The sequence below is a fragment of the Gallinula chloropus genome, assembly GCF_964237585.1.
Source record: "Gallinula chloropus genome assembly, chromosome: 6".
Taxonomy (NCBI): Eukaryota; Metazoa; Chordata; class Aves; order Gruiformes; family Rallidae; genus Gallinula; species Gallinula chloropus.
In genome coordinates this window covers 10,176,306-10,192,718 of record NC_140091.1, presented here as the reverse complement: position 1 = coordinate 10,192,718, position 16,413 = coordinate 10,176,306, and the positions used below count along the sequence as shown (strand labels likewise).

The 16,413-nt window shown below is 42.4% G+C and overlaps 1 protein-coding gene across 1 annotated transcript in view; it reads left to right on the top strand.

The window, feature by feature from the left end:
* The window catches only part of MAST2 (microtubule associated serine/threonine kinase 2), a gene marked incomplete at its 5' end in the record, with an annotated part of 188,223 nt that overhangs the window by 68,496 nt on the left and 103,314 nt on the right, over positions 1 to 16,413 (top strand). The window contains one exon of the mRNA XM_084266399.1: positions 13,315 to 13,346. Coding sequence (XP_084122525.1) covers positions 13,315 to 13,346 — 32 coding nt within the window. The remainder of the gene's footprint in view (positions 1 to 13,314; positions 13,347 to 16,413) is intronic.

Below are 16,413 nucleotides of genomic sequence, written 5' to 3'. Positions count from 1 at the left end.
TTAGTACTCTTTGGTGGTTACTTTACCAATAATTCTTTCCAGTTTGCTTTACAGTACAGATCCTGCTTCCTAGAACTACTCCACATTGAAATCTGTTAAACTTAGGTAGAGAGGCTCATAAATATTCAATTATAATTATTGGGAAAATTAAAAGAATGTTTTAGTCCTCTGTAATGTCTATTGATTTTTAAATAAGTAGGCATAATGTCTATTGATTTTATTTTTTTTTAAAGCAAGTTGTACATTGCAATTTAAGCAGAGTAGGCATAAATGCTGGCTGGCTTCTTACAGCTTCAGGGGAGGGAGGGAGGATCATTCGAGTTGCTTTATCTCCAGCTGAAATACCACAGAATCCCAGAACGTTAGGAGGTGGAAGGGACCTCGAAAGATCATCTAGTCCAACCCCTCAGCCAGAGCAGGGTCACCCAGACTAAATCACACAGGAACGTGTCCAGGTGGGGTTTGAATGTCTCCAGAGAAGGAGACTCCACAGCCTCTCTGGGCAGCCTGTCCCAGTGCTCCATCCCCCTCACAGTGAGAAAGTTTCTCCTTACAGAATCACAGAAATATATAAATATATTTGAACACCACGTTAACAAAGTAGTGCCCTTTCCCAGGGGCTCATCTAGTAGGACAGAGGAGATACTACATCTGAAAAACTACTTTTTTCCCTTGAAGATACCTTTTTTTTTTTTCTTTTTGGGGTCAAACCTCTGATAGTTCTTGTCTTTCTGAGACATCTCAGTATTTTTCTTAGATAAGTCTCAAGGTGATGTTTTAATTTGTTTCAAAGCTAAATACTTCTATAAAATAAATGCTGGCAGAAGAAGAAGTCTAATTCATTATTTAAGAAGATAGCAGGCAATTAATAACAGTGCAGAAACCCCAGAGTGTTACCCGTGGCTTGGTTGTTTATTACATAAGTGATAAAAGGGATTTTTATTACATAAGTGATAAAAGACTGTTGAAGATAGTTAAGTCTAAAATGTCACTCAGCATATATGTGAATATGCAGAAGTTGTGCTGGGATTAATTACTTTGGGTTTACGTATGTTATTTAAGGCCCCCTATAGCCAGTCATCTGTAACTCCTGGGCTGGATGGTGGGTTTGCTGTCCCATGTTAAAATCCTGAATTCCAGAAACACAAAATCTGTGTTAAAAATAAACCCTCAGATCCTGAAAGTTTCTCTCTGAAAGCGTTATCTTTCCTCTTAAGTAAACTGAAACCCATAAAATGTGGTGGGGCATTTAGTGTAATGTTTCAGCCCCAGGAACAGGATTTAAATGGGAATCCCCAGCTTCCCTCTGCTTTGTTGCGCTTTTACTTCATGAGAAATGGAAAAGTGAAAATATATTAATGAAAAAAAGGTCAGAATGTTTTGGAACTATTCAATCTTTTTCTAAACTGTTTTGCTGAAATGGAAAGTGTCAGTTATTACGGAGTTTAGAGTGGAATGAATGAACTTAATTCAGGTTTTGTGTATGCAGTGAATGATTTTACAGGGTCGCTTTAATTCTTTTATTAATCCTTGGCTCTGGCTGCTGAAGTTGCACTTCTCTTGTGAGAATTCGGTGAGTCATGCAGCTTGTGGCTGCACTGGCAGAGAGAAAATGTTGCTGTCTAAATATGGATTAATGAGGGAAAACAGTTAAAAGAAATAAATCGAGGATTTTCTTCATGGAGAAGACAGGTTATGGTACCAAAGAGAGTACAGGTAGAATGTTGCTTTTTGAAAAGTTCAGTTTTCAGTCTCCCTTTGCAAGCTATTTAGTTATTTCTTCACAGATGGTCACTGATTTTTTTTTTCTTTAGCTTTTTCTGGGTTCATTTGATCCCTCTCCAACAAAAATGGAAAAGTTTCTGTCAAAAGTCTTACAAGGATTTTTTTTTTCTCGTGAGTATGATGAAAGTTAGGTGTTTTAGCATCTACAGCAAATACTCTGTGTAGAAATTGTCCTCTAGCATACGTGGCAAGCAAGTAAAAATTGTAACTTCTGCTCTGAGAAAAGCTACTGAATTGGGGCTGGTAGTTACAGGGGGGGACAGGCAAAAGAAAACGGCAGCAAAATGGCTAAAAAGCCGCTATGTGGAAGCGTGGGCTGAGGTGCACACCTGGGGTTTGGTGCTTGCACCACTTTTGTACTGAAATGTTATGCTCTACATGCTGCTTTATCTTTCCAGCACATGTAACTTTGTATGAAATGTGTGTTAGAGAAGCACTGACGTAGATTCTGGTGTTCCAGTTCCCCTCCAGTACAGCAAAGACACTGGGTTAAGACCAACTGATTAAAGACTCTCTGACTGCCCAGAAGCTATTGCTGAACACTGTAACCATGTGCTGAATTGAGCCTGAAAGCCTGAACAAAGGCCTTGATTAGATGAGCTATTGTGAGATCCATCAGGTGGAGGAAAAGCCCCTTCCCAAATCCTCTGAGGAGAAAAGGGCTGCTGGGATGGCAATTTCTGACCAACTTGCAGGTCATGCAAAGACTTCAGAAATTTCTTCTGTGCCCACAGGCCCAAACTGGAATGTACCTTAAAACCCACCTTTGAGGCTGACACTGGGATGGAAACAAATTTTGCTGTTTGTTCCCAAAGGTGTAGAGGATGACGAGACCTCCGTGCTTCAGAGTGGAGAAGGGCAATGAGAGTACAGCCAGTCCTGAGTACCTGGCAGGCTTTTCCTGGCGATGAAGTCAGTGTTTGGTCTAATTTGAAGTATGGTAAAGGACAGAAGACAGAAGTTTCAGAGATTGATTAATATCTTTTGTCTTCATGTATTTTCGAGAGAGTTCGTATTTATAATTTAAATGCAACAGAAAGAAAATCCTAGCCAGAACATGTCCTGGTAATAGAATCAGCTGTTTCTGTCAGTCCATTACAGAGCTCACTAATCGCCCATCAGAACTAAAAGTCATTAGGCACAGTCTGCAGTTTCTCAAATCTGTGCTTTGGGAATGAGTGCCTGTATTTTACCAGTACCTTAATTGGGGATGAATTTTCCTTTACTCTGAAACAGATCTCTTGGCACCAAGTAAATCTGAATTACCCAACTGCATTAAATGTGAGGTTGTTCAGAAATAAATCTGAGAGAGGCATTTGGGGGTATCGCATGCTTTTTCATGGGAGAAATCTTGGAGATCCCAAAACCTTAGTTCCCTGGCCGTTTGCACAACTTGGGATACACCTGAAGAACAGGCCTGGACTTGCTTATTTAAAAATACACCCAGTGATGAGGTCAGTCTGTGTCTGTGGTTCCCAGTTCTGCTGCCTCCCATTTTGAAAGCAATAGATTTTGCTTTCCTAAGGTACCTTCCACGTCCTCTAAGCCTGAAGACTATCTTGTGTACACCAGTATAAACCTTCCACCCACTCAGTCTGACCTCTACATTCACCTTGGGTTTGGCCCAGCGCTGCTTTGCAGTTTTCCACTTTATATTTCACTTCAGAGCATCATCACATGTGAACATGACAGGCAGTGCTGTTCCCCTGAAATTGAGATAGTCAGCTGTAATTTTAGAATTAGGATGAGGCTGGTTGTCATCACAGTTCTACCTCACCAAAATTTAGACAACCCATTTAAGTGCTGATTTTTTTTTTTAATGTCTTTATGGTTAATTTAAATATTTCTCAGCAGATAAAATACCTGTTTGAAAGTATGTGTGAAAGATGATAGGAGACCATGTTTCAATTTGCTGTTTGTTTTTCACTGAAAATTATGTTTTCCAGAACTAATCACAAAAAGGTTGTTGTAGAAATACTTTGTGTTATAACTCTGAAATGAGTCACGTTGTGTGCAACCACCTCATATTTCCAGGGGCTGAATGTCTTCCTATACACATAATACAAATGTAAATGGTTTTGCTGTTAGAAGTATTTATCATCTGGGAATGAAGAAACACAGCCCTTTCTTTCATCTCTTCTGTCAAGGATTTATGTTTCAGTTTGGCTGCAGCTTGGAGCCCAGCAGACACAAGCAGTATCAGAGACCATTCACTTTTGGGGGCAAAAGGAAAGGTTAAAATTCTGTCATGTGCTTACAGAGATGTGAATACTGACTGGCATCTGCTTATTCCAGGTTTTCACATGGCACTTGGCACGTGGATTTCTCCATGAATTGACCTTTACTCCTTCGCAAAAAATGAGCAGAGCACCCTTTGCCTGCCCCTCCTTCCCTGCTTCTGTTGAGCAGCAGAGATTTGAGAGGGGTAAGCCCAAGTGCCCCACATAGACTAGCTAAGCATTGAAAAATCACATCAGCTTGTTCTGTAAATAATGTCCATTCAGAGCAGATGTAATTAACTACTGAACTTAATGGATGCCTCGTGAGGTTACAGATGCTATCAGTCATAAACCAGATGAAGGCAAGGGAGCTTTATATGCTTGGAATTCCTTTTAGGACTAATTACTAAATATCTTTAAAATTGATTGCTTACGCTTTCAATTTCTGAGAGTGTTTTTATATGATCTATGTGGAATGGACTTGCTGCAGCTTCAGGTGGAAGATGGGCGACGCCTCCGTTCTTGAGGGTTTTTCATAGAGGCACAGGCAGGCTGGTTTGGGTTGGAAAGGACTCCAAAGCACACATACTTCCACCCCCTGTTATGGGCAGGGACACCCTCCACTAGCCCAGGCTGCCCAAAGCCCCATCCAGCCTGGCCTTGAACCCTGCCAGGGATCCAGGGGCATCACAACTTCTCTGGGCAGCCTGTGGCAGGGCCTTATCACCCTCACAGGGAAGGATTTCTTCCTCATATCCAATTTAAATCTACCCTGTTTCAGTTTAAAGTCATTCCCCCTTGTCCTATCACCCCCTGCCCTTGTAAACAGCCCCTCTCCAGCTTTCATTTAGGAGCTGGCAGGCTGCTATAAGGTCTTCATAGCCAAGAAACATGAAATTGTAAAGCTAAAATTATGTTGATGTGTCAAAAGTCTTAGCCTGAGATTGACAAAGTGACTGGAGGCATGCCAAGTGCCCCTCAAAAACAACCACCAGAACTTCATTTCTGCCTGTCTGCTTCCCAAATACTTCACGACTGGGGAGGGGGTGAGAAACCAGCTGGCTGGGATAAACAGAACACTTTGGGCTGTTAGGAGATACCTGATGTTGAGCTGACCATGTACCTCTTCTTGGTCCAACTACAGTGTCAGATTGTCTCTCAAACGACACGTTTCAGTATCATTCTCTTTGTAAGCTTTGGTTGTTGATCTCAGTGTGTGCATTAACAGGGGATGGATATGAGCTGGGGAGTGGGTCCCTGAACTCAGCACAATTATCCTGGGCTTCATTGTTCAGTTTTAAATTAAGTGAACCACGTTTGAATGCTTTTTATAGCTAAAATTGGTGGTCAGGTAGCATTGATGCCAGCTGTCATTTCTTTGAGAAACAACCTTTTAAGGAGGAGATGTGTGTACAGTAGAAATGACAACTGACTTAATCATAGATAATATTAGTATGAGCCGATGAGGGAGAGAATAAAACTGGATTTGTTCATTTGTAATGCTCTTGGCATTTTTAGCAGCTGTGGCTGCTTCCTTGTGATCGTTGCATGCCCAGTCTTGAAGGAATTTTTCGGTGCAAGTCAAGACAGAGTCATTTTAAGTGTGGTTTCTAACAATAGCGTTACAGCTGCAGTCCTGTATGTCTCTTGAGATGACTCTATTCTCTGTGTTTCACAAAACTTTGTAGAATGTGTCTTTTGGATTTAAATTCCTGAAACTGGTGCAGCCTGGTAAAATGAAAGAGAATTTTGAACTGTCGCTCCCCTTATTCTGGATGCTGCTCAGTGCTGGGCAGGCTGGCTGACACAGAGGGTGCATCAGTAATCTGCTTCGTGGCCTTATAAAACTCAAATTAAGTAATGACAAAGATTAATGAGCTGTCTAAGCTGTGTGCTTTATTCCTCTCAATATTCCCTCTCCCTTAGGCTAATTTGTGCATAAATATAATACATTCAAGGCAGATTTTTGAGCATTTATGAAGAGTGTTATTTCTCAGGTTTTAAAGTATTACCTGCCATTTATTTACAGAGAACTACTATACACCTTGCTTGCATTTCACTGATCCACATGCACATTTTGGGTAGCTGTTCTTGTTTATTTTGGGGAATAATGGTTTATGGACTGTCTGTGATGAGAGCAAATTCACCTTTTTTCTTCTGTTCTGCTGGTTTTTTTTTCCAGTGCTTCTGCGGGCAGGACTCTGGCTTGCAAAATTCAAGCTGTAAGCTTTAAATTTACTTTTCCTACAAATTTACATCTTCAAAACGTAATCTTTCACGTGCTGCCTATCATTTAAAGTAAGCCTGGCAAGCCTATGTGAAGAGGGTGGCTCCTCTGGTGGGTTGAGGTTTTTTTTGGCCTCGAGGAAAACAATCGAGCTGATAGCAAATTAGTTTGCTGACATCTGAGGACTGAGCAGCTGAGTTACTGTACCTGCTATTCTTGGTGTGACCATGCTTCTCAGAGAGGTTGTTTTTAATTTTCAGAAACTGTTTGCTGTTTAACCTCAGCTGAAAGGCTCGGGATGGAGCAGGAAACCAGCTATTTTCTTTGCCACGAAAAGAAAGAAACTGCTGCTTGGCTGATAGCATGAAATTAGACTGACCCTGTGCTCTTAGTTCCAAATAACAGAGATAGAAATGAACCCTGTGGAGGAAATGACACTTGGAGAGCTGCAAGTCGGTCATTGCTGGGGCTAGTGAGGGATGTGCGTGTGCCTGTGGACGCCAGCTCCTCGCCTGACTGGTAGCCCAGCTGTGGCAGCTGGTTTATTCCTGAGGTTGGGCATCTCTTCATTCACCCACTCAGGAATGTCATTCCCGTGCGTCACTTCTGTCACTATCTGCCTACCCAAGCCACAGTGGGCTGTTTGGGGCGTGTTTGTTACCGTAAGCACGTTCATTACTGCGTAATGTTGTATTTTGAGCTGAAAACCATGATGATGTAATGTACAAAATACGGAGTAGATGCTTCAGCCTACTTCCACATGTAGGGGAGTATGTGGGCACTGAGAGTACCCTGAGAAAAGTGGGAATTCCTGTCTGTTCTTAAATGTATTCTGGAATAGATTTAGGTCAAGTAACCAATACCCTTAATTTTATGGAAAGCCCTGAGGTTAAATGGTACGAAAGGTTAGTGGGCAACTTTTGGAGGCATATATTCTTGACAGATTAACACACAGATGTGACCTGGATCCTTAGCTTTGCCTACAAAGGAAGAATTTTCTGCTGCCCAGGCAGGGGGGCTGGTGGGGGAGGGGAAAAAAAAATGCTGTCTTAGAGGATTTAGCTTAAAGTTTAAAGGGCTTTTAGCTGTATTTTCTCTTGTAGTAACTATGAGTTGATATAAATCCAAAGGCTCTTTCTCTTTCTTTTTGCTGACTAGTAAGGGATTTCTAAGCTGAAGGGAAAAGAAAGGCGAGGAGGTGCTAAAAACATTTAAGTGCATCGTTGGCTGATTCATAACTCTGGGTCTGACGGCTGATATCAACTGATTATTTAGATTGATGGGGGTACCTCTTAGTTAAGCAGCTGAGGGTGTTTTCCCCATTTGGTTTTAGATGTTAATGTACTTTGCAAATGACATTTTTCCCGACATGTAGCTCCTGTTGAGGTGGAGAACTAATCCAAATAATACATTTAATTCGCTTTGAACTCGTCGTGTGGTAACCCTGGGAGAACATGTACTGTTAACGATAGTAGTGCCATGTGCCTTGTCTGAAGGCTCTGGTGTGTGGCTGCCATGCAAGTGAGATGTCTTAGGGAAGAGTGGTCCCTGGCAGTTTGGTGGTGATGGGAACACAGGAAGATGCACTGGGACTAAAATATCCATGGCAATTCAGGATTTGTGTGATTGCAGGTATGAATTCTGTACCGGGTGGGGAAAGGTCTGGGGATTAAACTCTGTGTCCTTTCAGTACTTCAGATGATACTGGCAAGAGCGTGGGTATCCATGTTCTCTATTTTAAGCATCTCTGTAGCTGAGCAGATGATCTAACAGTATGATCCTGAATTTAGTTCTGAAGAAGTCAGTAAATTATAGAAAATATCTACGCATTTTCCATAGGTTAATCTGACATTCAGCACAGATAGGGTTTTAGACTTCCTGCTTAAAATTCTTTGCTGATGAGTTTGGGAAGCAAGTTCAGATGTAATCATTTCTAGAGAGAGAAATTGAGAAGTACTGTTTCTAATAACCATTTACAATGGTACGGGGAAAAGAAGGAAATTATTTTTCTTGACAGATTCTGATAGGAGAAAGAGAAGCTTAGTGTGGGGTGTTTTTTTTTTTTTAATCACCATGAAAAATTCCTTCCTGTTAATCTGATGGATGGATTACAGTTTGTCCTTGCACGGCCAGGTTGTATTTTCCATCAGAACTGGAGATTCCAACCCTCATTATATCATTTCTGTAATGCAAATGGTTATGTATAGAAAGAGATTTAATTAATCCCCTGCTGGTTGGTAGTATACCCTAAAGCAAACATAGTCAGCAAACGAAAAAAAATTAAAACATGAGTGCATGGTACCAGGTCAATGAGTGTCAGTGGAATTTCATCATCTGTGAAATATTAACTTATTAACTGAAATGTATTTACTGTTATAGCTGTGAAAATATTTGTCTATTGTCCCAACTGGTAAGAGAGTGAGCTACCTTGCTTGAAAACCAAGGTCAAAGGCAATCTCAGGAATCATGCTGTCTGCTCTGGCAAAAATAGGGAACATCCTGAGTGTAGCGACGGTTCGCTCTTTAATTTGAAAGGACTACAGCTAGGCTGCCATCAGCACAGACTCCAGCATCCAACTTTGCCTGTGGGTCTGTGCCATATGTGCAGCTACATATTCAAGGACAAATTACAAGACTGAGAGAAAATGACAATTTTGAGTGATGGGCTCCTGTTTTCTTCACACTCCTATAGCATAATGTATCTGTTTAAAAGATAGGGGTTGTCTTGTAGGTCAATGAACAAACACATTTCCAGACTTTATTTCCATTTTATACTGCGTGCGTTAGAAGCCAGCACTCCTCCTGCTCCCTGGATCGTTCCTGTTTTCAGACACAGTTTCTGGGTACAAGAGATCATGATGGAATAAATGCCCCCTGTCTCTGCACTGAACAATCCATTATGTAAACAGAAAAGTGATGCTTAAAACGGCCTGTACATTTTCTCTCTCACCTTCTCTGCTGCCTCACGATACAGCTGGTAAGGATCCAGTCCCGTTGTGAAACTGTGGTAGAGCATCTGACTGATTTTATGTCTGCGTGGCCTGGGATGATAAACAAGATAAACAGAAACCAATATAAGGAACTCTTTTTGAAGCAGGGTATCCAAGCCAGCTTTTCCTAAGTCCCACAATGCTGAATTTCTTTCCCACGGCTCATTTTTAAGCAGTTGTCTGAAAATCTGCTGCTGCTTTTGTTATGTAGAGATCAGGTTGCATGTTTTAATAATTATGCCTTGAAATACAGAAGTGATAAAAAACCCCCACAACTTTCAGAACAGTCTGTTCCTGTCATTTGGGTACTGCAAGATTTAATACACTTCTTGCAGGATCTCTGAAAGTAGTTATATTTTTTTCTGCTTCAGAAAGTTCTGTGTGAATAACATGCAACTGCCTTTTAAAATGCTCTCGTGCTATTTATCACTTCATATAAATCAAACATAAATGTAAGCCTGTGTTTTGAGGGTTAGATTGTTGACCTAGAGAGCAGGTGGCATGGAGGCTGGCCGAGGTAATAACAGTAATATATAGAGGTACTGGCAGCGCAAGTGCTCGGGGCGGCAGATGTGCTGTCGGAAGATGCGGTTTGAAATCTCGAATGTTCATGTGTCGTTCTCATCATGAAAAATGTCCTTCGGGATAAACTAGCATATTTACCTAAAGGATTACAGCTGTACCCTGTAAATAGTGTTTCAGACCCCGTAGTCACAGCTCAGCACTCCTTTATTAGTTATCCGACCTCTTAAAATGTGATTGATTTTTTTGGGATGCATGGATTTGTAATGCCAGGCTCCTCTGTAGGGTGATTGGAAACTGGTCAAATCACACCACCTCCCTCAGCATTTACTAGCAAAAGCATTTCCACTGTACTGTAGTTTAATGTGTGTTAGACTTTTAGTAGTTTCACCATTACGTGGTACCTGTGAAGTGCTGTTGGACTCTTCTCTCGGTTTTGTAGTGCTATTTCATATGGTTGAAACTACCCTGTCTTTTTGAGATGTAAACTCTCAGTTGGTCCCACTGCACACATTGCAGTGTTAACCCATCTTGAGAACCAGCTAAGTGTCCACCCTGTGAGTGTATCTCCACCTCTTGCAGGCATCTTCCTTGTCCCCACTCTGTTACCTAGAGACCTGTCTTCCTGGCAGTGGACATCCTCAAATAGCCAGCAAGTCATCGTTCCCCAGCACAAATCCAAAACACGGTCCCCTATCAGGTGCTGTGTAGAAAGATTAACTCTACCTCAGCCCAAACCAGCTCATAAGTGCCCTGAAATGGGGAGGGTGTCAGTTCTGCCTGCAGCCTGCTCTCTCCTTGCAGCCACCTCCAGGCATTTTCTTCCCTCTTCTTCCCTGGGATGTAACTTCTTTATAGGCACCAACTCACTGGTGGTTCAGGAGAAGCAAAGCTCACAATTAGGCTGCTTGCAGCTGTCTGACTTCCAGCTCCGATGCTTTTGCATTGGCCCTACAGCTCGCAGAGGGTTCTCTGGAGTGCTCTCAACAGCCCTGCTCTGGAGAAGCAGAAGAGGGCAAGTAGCTGGGACGATGTGGGCTTGGCCTTTTCCAGAGAGCAGGAGAAGTGCTCTGGGAGTCGGGGCATGGCTTGCTGTGTGGCCTGTAGGGTTTTTGAAGGGGTTTTTAAGACTCACAAAATGAGGCATAGTGGAACAACAGGTATAAAAATTGATTGCTTTGGTTGTGCTCTTTGTTGTTGAGACCACAGAGATATTACATTTGAACTACTGCCTATTGATTCCGCTGCTGCCCCATGTTACTCAAGGTGAAGGTGCTGGGTGAAAACAATTGCTACATGGATAGAATAATATTTCAGTGGCACTCAGGTGTCAGCTGCTGGTACTTTCTTCTTTTATTTGGAAACTCAGTTGATCACAGGTTTCAAAGGATGATTTCAGGAGCGAATCCTGAGTCAGTTCTCCTTTTAACCTTGCATGCGTTTAATCTGAAATTGGCTACATTATAGGAAATATTAAAAGTAGCATTGTGTAAAACAAGTGTACAGTAGCAGAAAGGGAAAGGTTTGTCCTGTTACTGGACCAGGATTCCTGTGGCACATGTTTGTAAGTCAGGATTATGGGGCTGTACTGCTTTGAGGAAGTGTTCTCCCTCTCTTAAGTAGCTTTTCAGCCCCGTTGACTAGAGCAAAGCTTGTAAACGTGAACCTGAAAAGCTCAAAAATTAGAAGGTAGATAAAGAGATTTAAAGGTCACTGTTTTCCTTTTTCAGCTGGTACCATGAAATCCCAGAGCTTTAGTCATTCATTCCGAAATTCCCTGGATCTGTGTTGGACTACATGGAAAAGATTTTCTTTAAGGAGGATAAATTAAATAAATCTGCTCCTAAGAGATGTAAGAGATGCGTATGCATGTATAAGACACTGTAAACACAAACAATAACATCTAATAGCTGTATCTTAGCTATTCATGGATTTGCAGTGGCTAAAAGCTGTCATTGCTACGTAGACTTCACAGCTGCAAACTAGTGCTGTCTAACAAAGGAGAGTGGAAGAAGTACCTTTTTAGAATATAAACCTCACGGCCTGTTATAGATGCTAATGATTTATTCTCTTACATACTTGAAATGTTATGATTAGGCCTTGACAAGTTTGTCTAATGACAGGAATTTATTTCTTGATGCTGTAAGCTGTCAGCCTTGTGATAATTCGCACACGGAATTCGCTCAGTACTGTTAAACAGCAGCAAGGTTTCAAACCGGAGAGAGCTCAGGCTTGGAAATAACAATGGCATGTCTTAAGATTCAATGGGGTTTTGTGGGTGTTTTATTTGTTTGGCAGCTTTTTGGTGGGGTGTCTGTTTTTATTACTATTAGTTCTAGTACCTGTAACTGTTTGGTCTCTTCGAAAAACTTTGCTGGGTGCCGCCCAACATTATTAACCGAACAACCCAGCTCATGACAGGTTGCCAGCACCACTGTTCATCAGTCTGCGGTGCTCCCTAACATGGTGTGGAAAAGACGTCATCGGATTTTATGGATTTGCTTTTTTTCCTAGCGGCTTTTATTTCAATATTGAGTGAAAACACCGCTGTGTTTCTCAGCAGCGATGAGCGATACAGTCTGCACATCACAGAATTGTAGGGGTTCAAAGGGACCTCAACATCGAGCCCAACCCCCAGAACATCAGTACCCTGGAAGCCGGGGACTGAAGCTGGCTCTGTGGCAACTGTCCGGCGTGCTTTGAGAGGCAGCCCAGCTCCGTGGGGTTGGTGTCCGCTTGCCCGCCGAGGACACCCGCAGCGTTTCCGTCGGGAGAGGATGGGTACGGAGGGGAGGCGGCAGGTGTTAACCCTGTCCCTCCCTGACCGCCGCTCTTCCCGCCCAGCGGCCTGTGGCGGAGCGCAGGAGCCGACTCCCACCTAGCGGCCCCCTGCGGAAGCGCAGGCCCGGCCAGGCCCGGTGGGACGCCCGCTGAGCCGGGATGGGCGCGGAGAACCAGCCCGGCCGTGCCCGTTGTCCCGCGGTGCTGTAGCACCCTCTCGGTGCCGTTCGGAGGCTGCTCGCGGTCTCTTTACCTGAATAAAGACCCTCGAGGCCCCGGTCTGCCTTTGCTGTCACTACTTAGGTGTGCAGTGCTGCTCGTGGGGCGGGTTGTCTGGCAGGCACTGTATTTTTGTGATAATATATAACGCAAGTAACGCACGTGTTCCAAAAAAACCATCCCAAAGCCACTCTGCTGCATTTTCTTTTCTCTTTTTGTGGTGAGAGGGTATGTGCAGCAGATGCTAGGCACCCTGTGTACCAAGCTGGTGGCCGGGATAGGATGCGGGTGAGGTGTGCAGGATGGAATCCCTTACCAGCACCAGGGCTTCAATTCCAGAGTTTTACCTACTCAGTTGAATACTTGTGATTTTTGTGACTGCAAGGGCAATGATATTTGGGTGAAGCAAGTGGTGTTTGTATGCCAGGTGACTGTGCTGGGAGTGGGTGCTGCGTGCCTGTTGCTGTATGCTTGGCCTTGGTCGTTTACTGATAGATAAATTAATTGTATGCAATGATATCTAAAATTAACTCAAAGTTTTAATCCTTTTTCCCCCCCTTTTTTTTTCCAGAAGGAGCTCAGCCTCCCCAGAAGAGGAAGCTTGTAAGTATAATACTTCTTTGTTCATCACTTGGTTCGTTTTGAACATGTGTAGCTGTTCAGTTGTGGAAATCATTTAAACAGGCGGGGACGCTGTTTTCTCTGGTAGCGCTGTCAAGAATCTGTCATGCACTTGAGAACAGCTATCCTGGCTTTCTCCATGACTGAAGCCTCTACTCATTTCCTTAAGTGTAGTGGGAAGAGTCACAGCAGTGTAAGCTTACTTCTAATTATCTTATTATTGAGCCGATCCTGATACGGAAGTATCTGCAGTGTTGAGCGTTGCTTGCACTGACATTGCTGAAGTGACTCTGCAGGAGTCACTGATTATTTATGTGGTATGGACAACTTTGATGGCTGCTCTTCATGCAACCTTAGCTCACGACTCCTGGGCTATGCAGGCCAGCTGCTTGTGGAGCGGTCAGTGTAATGGGGACGTTTGGACAAAGCAGCAAACGTCAGTACAAACAGGCTTTTAAAAACATGGTTTAAACAAATAGCGATTTTTTAAAAAACATACATTATGATGTTTAACGAATTTTAGCAAGCTAACTTGTTTTTCAGCGATATTATAAGAGCTTAGCTTCTGCTGCGCTTACAGATTTATGGTGGAAGAAATTGTGTTATTGATTGTATTATATAAAAGAGAAAGCTTTTGTACTGCCTGTTATTGCATTATGATTTAAAATTGTTTCCCAAAGCTTCTGTACTACAGACGTGAAGCTCACAAAAGCATATAACCTTTCTTCCTCAGGTTTCTGGCTCTAATGAGAAATGATTTTCGGTCTTTTAATGTAAGCTCTCCCCTTTGTGTAAGAAACAGTGTTTGGATAATGCAGTGGTTGGAAAGTGCCAGTGATTTGGGCTGAACAATACAATGGATCAAAAGGCCTTTTTTTTTTAAAATGAGGCATGACCAAACGTTTTTGTTTAGTTGATAGACAATGGTAAACCAGCCAGGGAGTTATTTAGAGAACATGAAACACTGACTGCACTTACTTATTTTTCTAAAGCCAGTATGCCTTGAAAGCTGGGTTAACTATATTTGGTAGATTTTCAAGAAAGGTGGTGGTCAGCATTTGAAGATTGTGAAGGTTCTCTGAACCAATGATGGAGCGGTGAGTTACCAGCAGGGATTTTGTTTAATGCAACTCTAGATATTTTTGTACAAAACTTTTGGAATTGAAATTGAGGATGCCAGAGATACTGCCTTCCCTCCGTCAGGCATTGAGGTGGGTATGACATATACATTCACACCTGAAACATTGGAGATACAAACAAAGTATGTGGTGCTTTATTTAGTAGCATCTAAACTGAATGACTGAATGTTTCATTTCTATGTTGACTTCAGTTTTCATTACTTGCTTTTTCTTGCCCAAGTGAGTGCCTTTTAAGCCATCACTATGTGAAGAAATTTAACAACCCAGGTCAGAAAGATCCAGGCCATAAATTTTAAGCGCAAGGTTGCAGCTACTAGCGAGACTGAAAATCTATGAAGAATTGAAATGTCTTTGGTTAGTTGCCTGTGTTATCTAGCTGGTTGCTGTGTGTGGAATTACAGATTCTGTAGTCGATGCTGTCCAGTGATTTTTTGTTGTTTGAAGTTTAACTATTTAAGAAGTCAGCAGTGCACTCAGAGAAAAGGGCCGCGTGGAGGTGATGTACAGGATTTAAATAACCCAGTATTGGAGTGCTTGCTTGATTTTAAATCCACTGTTAGTCTTTCAATCAGGAATTAGGGAAATGTATACGAAGAAAGGGCATAATTGTAATGCATGTGTGTAAGCATGTTAAAAATATACACACGATATGTGTAAATTTGTTGAACTCTTCTGTCAAAAAAGGTTGCCTGACGTTGCATGCTTAGGATGCAGACTGTGGGCAGTTCTTAGCTCTTCTGTCTGAAAAAACAGTAAACCTCATAGACAAAGATAAATTCTGAAAATAAAATTGGTTCCACGGTGGTGTTGGTGTGCTGTGGCTAATGAGTCGGGATAGTTATGGATGTGGCTCAGTCCTGATTCATTGGCTGTCATTCACGCACTTTTGTTCACTGACAGGAGCAGAAGCAGGAATTGACAGAAGGATGAAGTATCTGGCTTGGAGCCAGAAACCCTCCAGAGATGCATCCATTTTGTGCACAAACTCTGGCTTTTGTAGCAGTTCAGTAGCAACTGTATTATACAGCAGTGTCCAGCCGCTCTGCGTTTTCCTCTGTGCTACTAGGGAGACTGGAATGCATTTACCACTGTGAAAAGTTCATATCTGGGGAGGAAGTTATCACCTTTCACCCAGCCAGAAGTAGAAGGAAGAAGACTCTTACTTGCTAGGTGATCGCTTTGGTTGACTATGGAGTTTAGACTGTGGGTTAGCGAAGGAATTTGCCACTGTGAAGTGGAGAAGAGTGAGCTCTTCTGACAATGCTTCTAAATTTTCTGTTATCAGACTTGTTTCTTGTGTGTGAGCAGATTGTAGGCATGGAAAACAACAGTTCCTGTGTGTGTTTGTATTAAGGAGATGAAGAAGAGGAGTTAGATGTCTCGGTATTTTTGGCAGGAGAGCTTGAGAGATTTTGTCACCTAAAGGAGGTCTTGGGTGGAAGCTGAGCAGGCTGCATGGTGGGATGGCGCCTGCGAAGTCTGTCTGTTAGTGACTCTGCTTCCATGTGAGCAGAAGGGAACACAAGCACACCGTAAGCGATGGCTTTGGCCTTGGACATCTTACCGGCTAATCTCGAAATAATCAGTGCAGAGTGAGCAGGCGTGTAAAGCAGATGGGGGAACTGTGTGCAGGGGGACATTAAGAGGGATGACTGATTATTTCGATAGCATTTTGTTGGTAATATGCTTAAAGTGCATGTGTTTCTGTTAGGGGGGTTTATGTTTAATACACTAAAGGAAATTATACTCGAGTTGTAGGCTACAAAGAGGTCGAATAATACAAGTAGGAGAACAAGTGGTAATACTGTGTCTCTGGTGTGGTTCAATAATCAGAGTTCAATGTTTCCTTTTAATAAATTATGCATATTAATGTATTGGTTATGTTTTCTCATGCTTTGTTCACAAAAAAT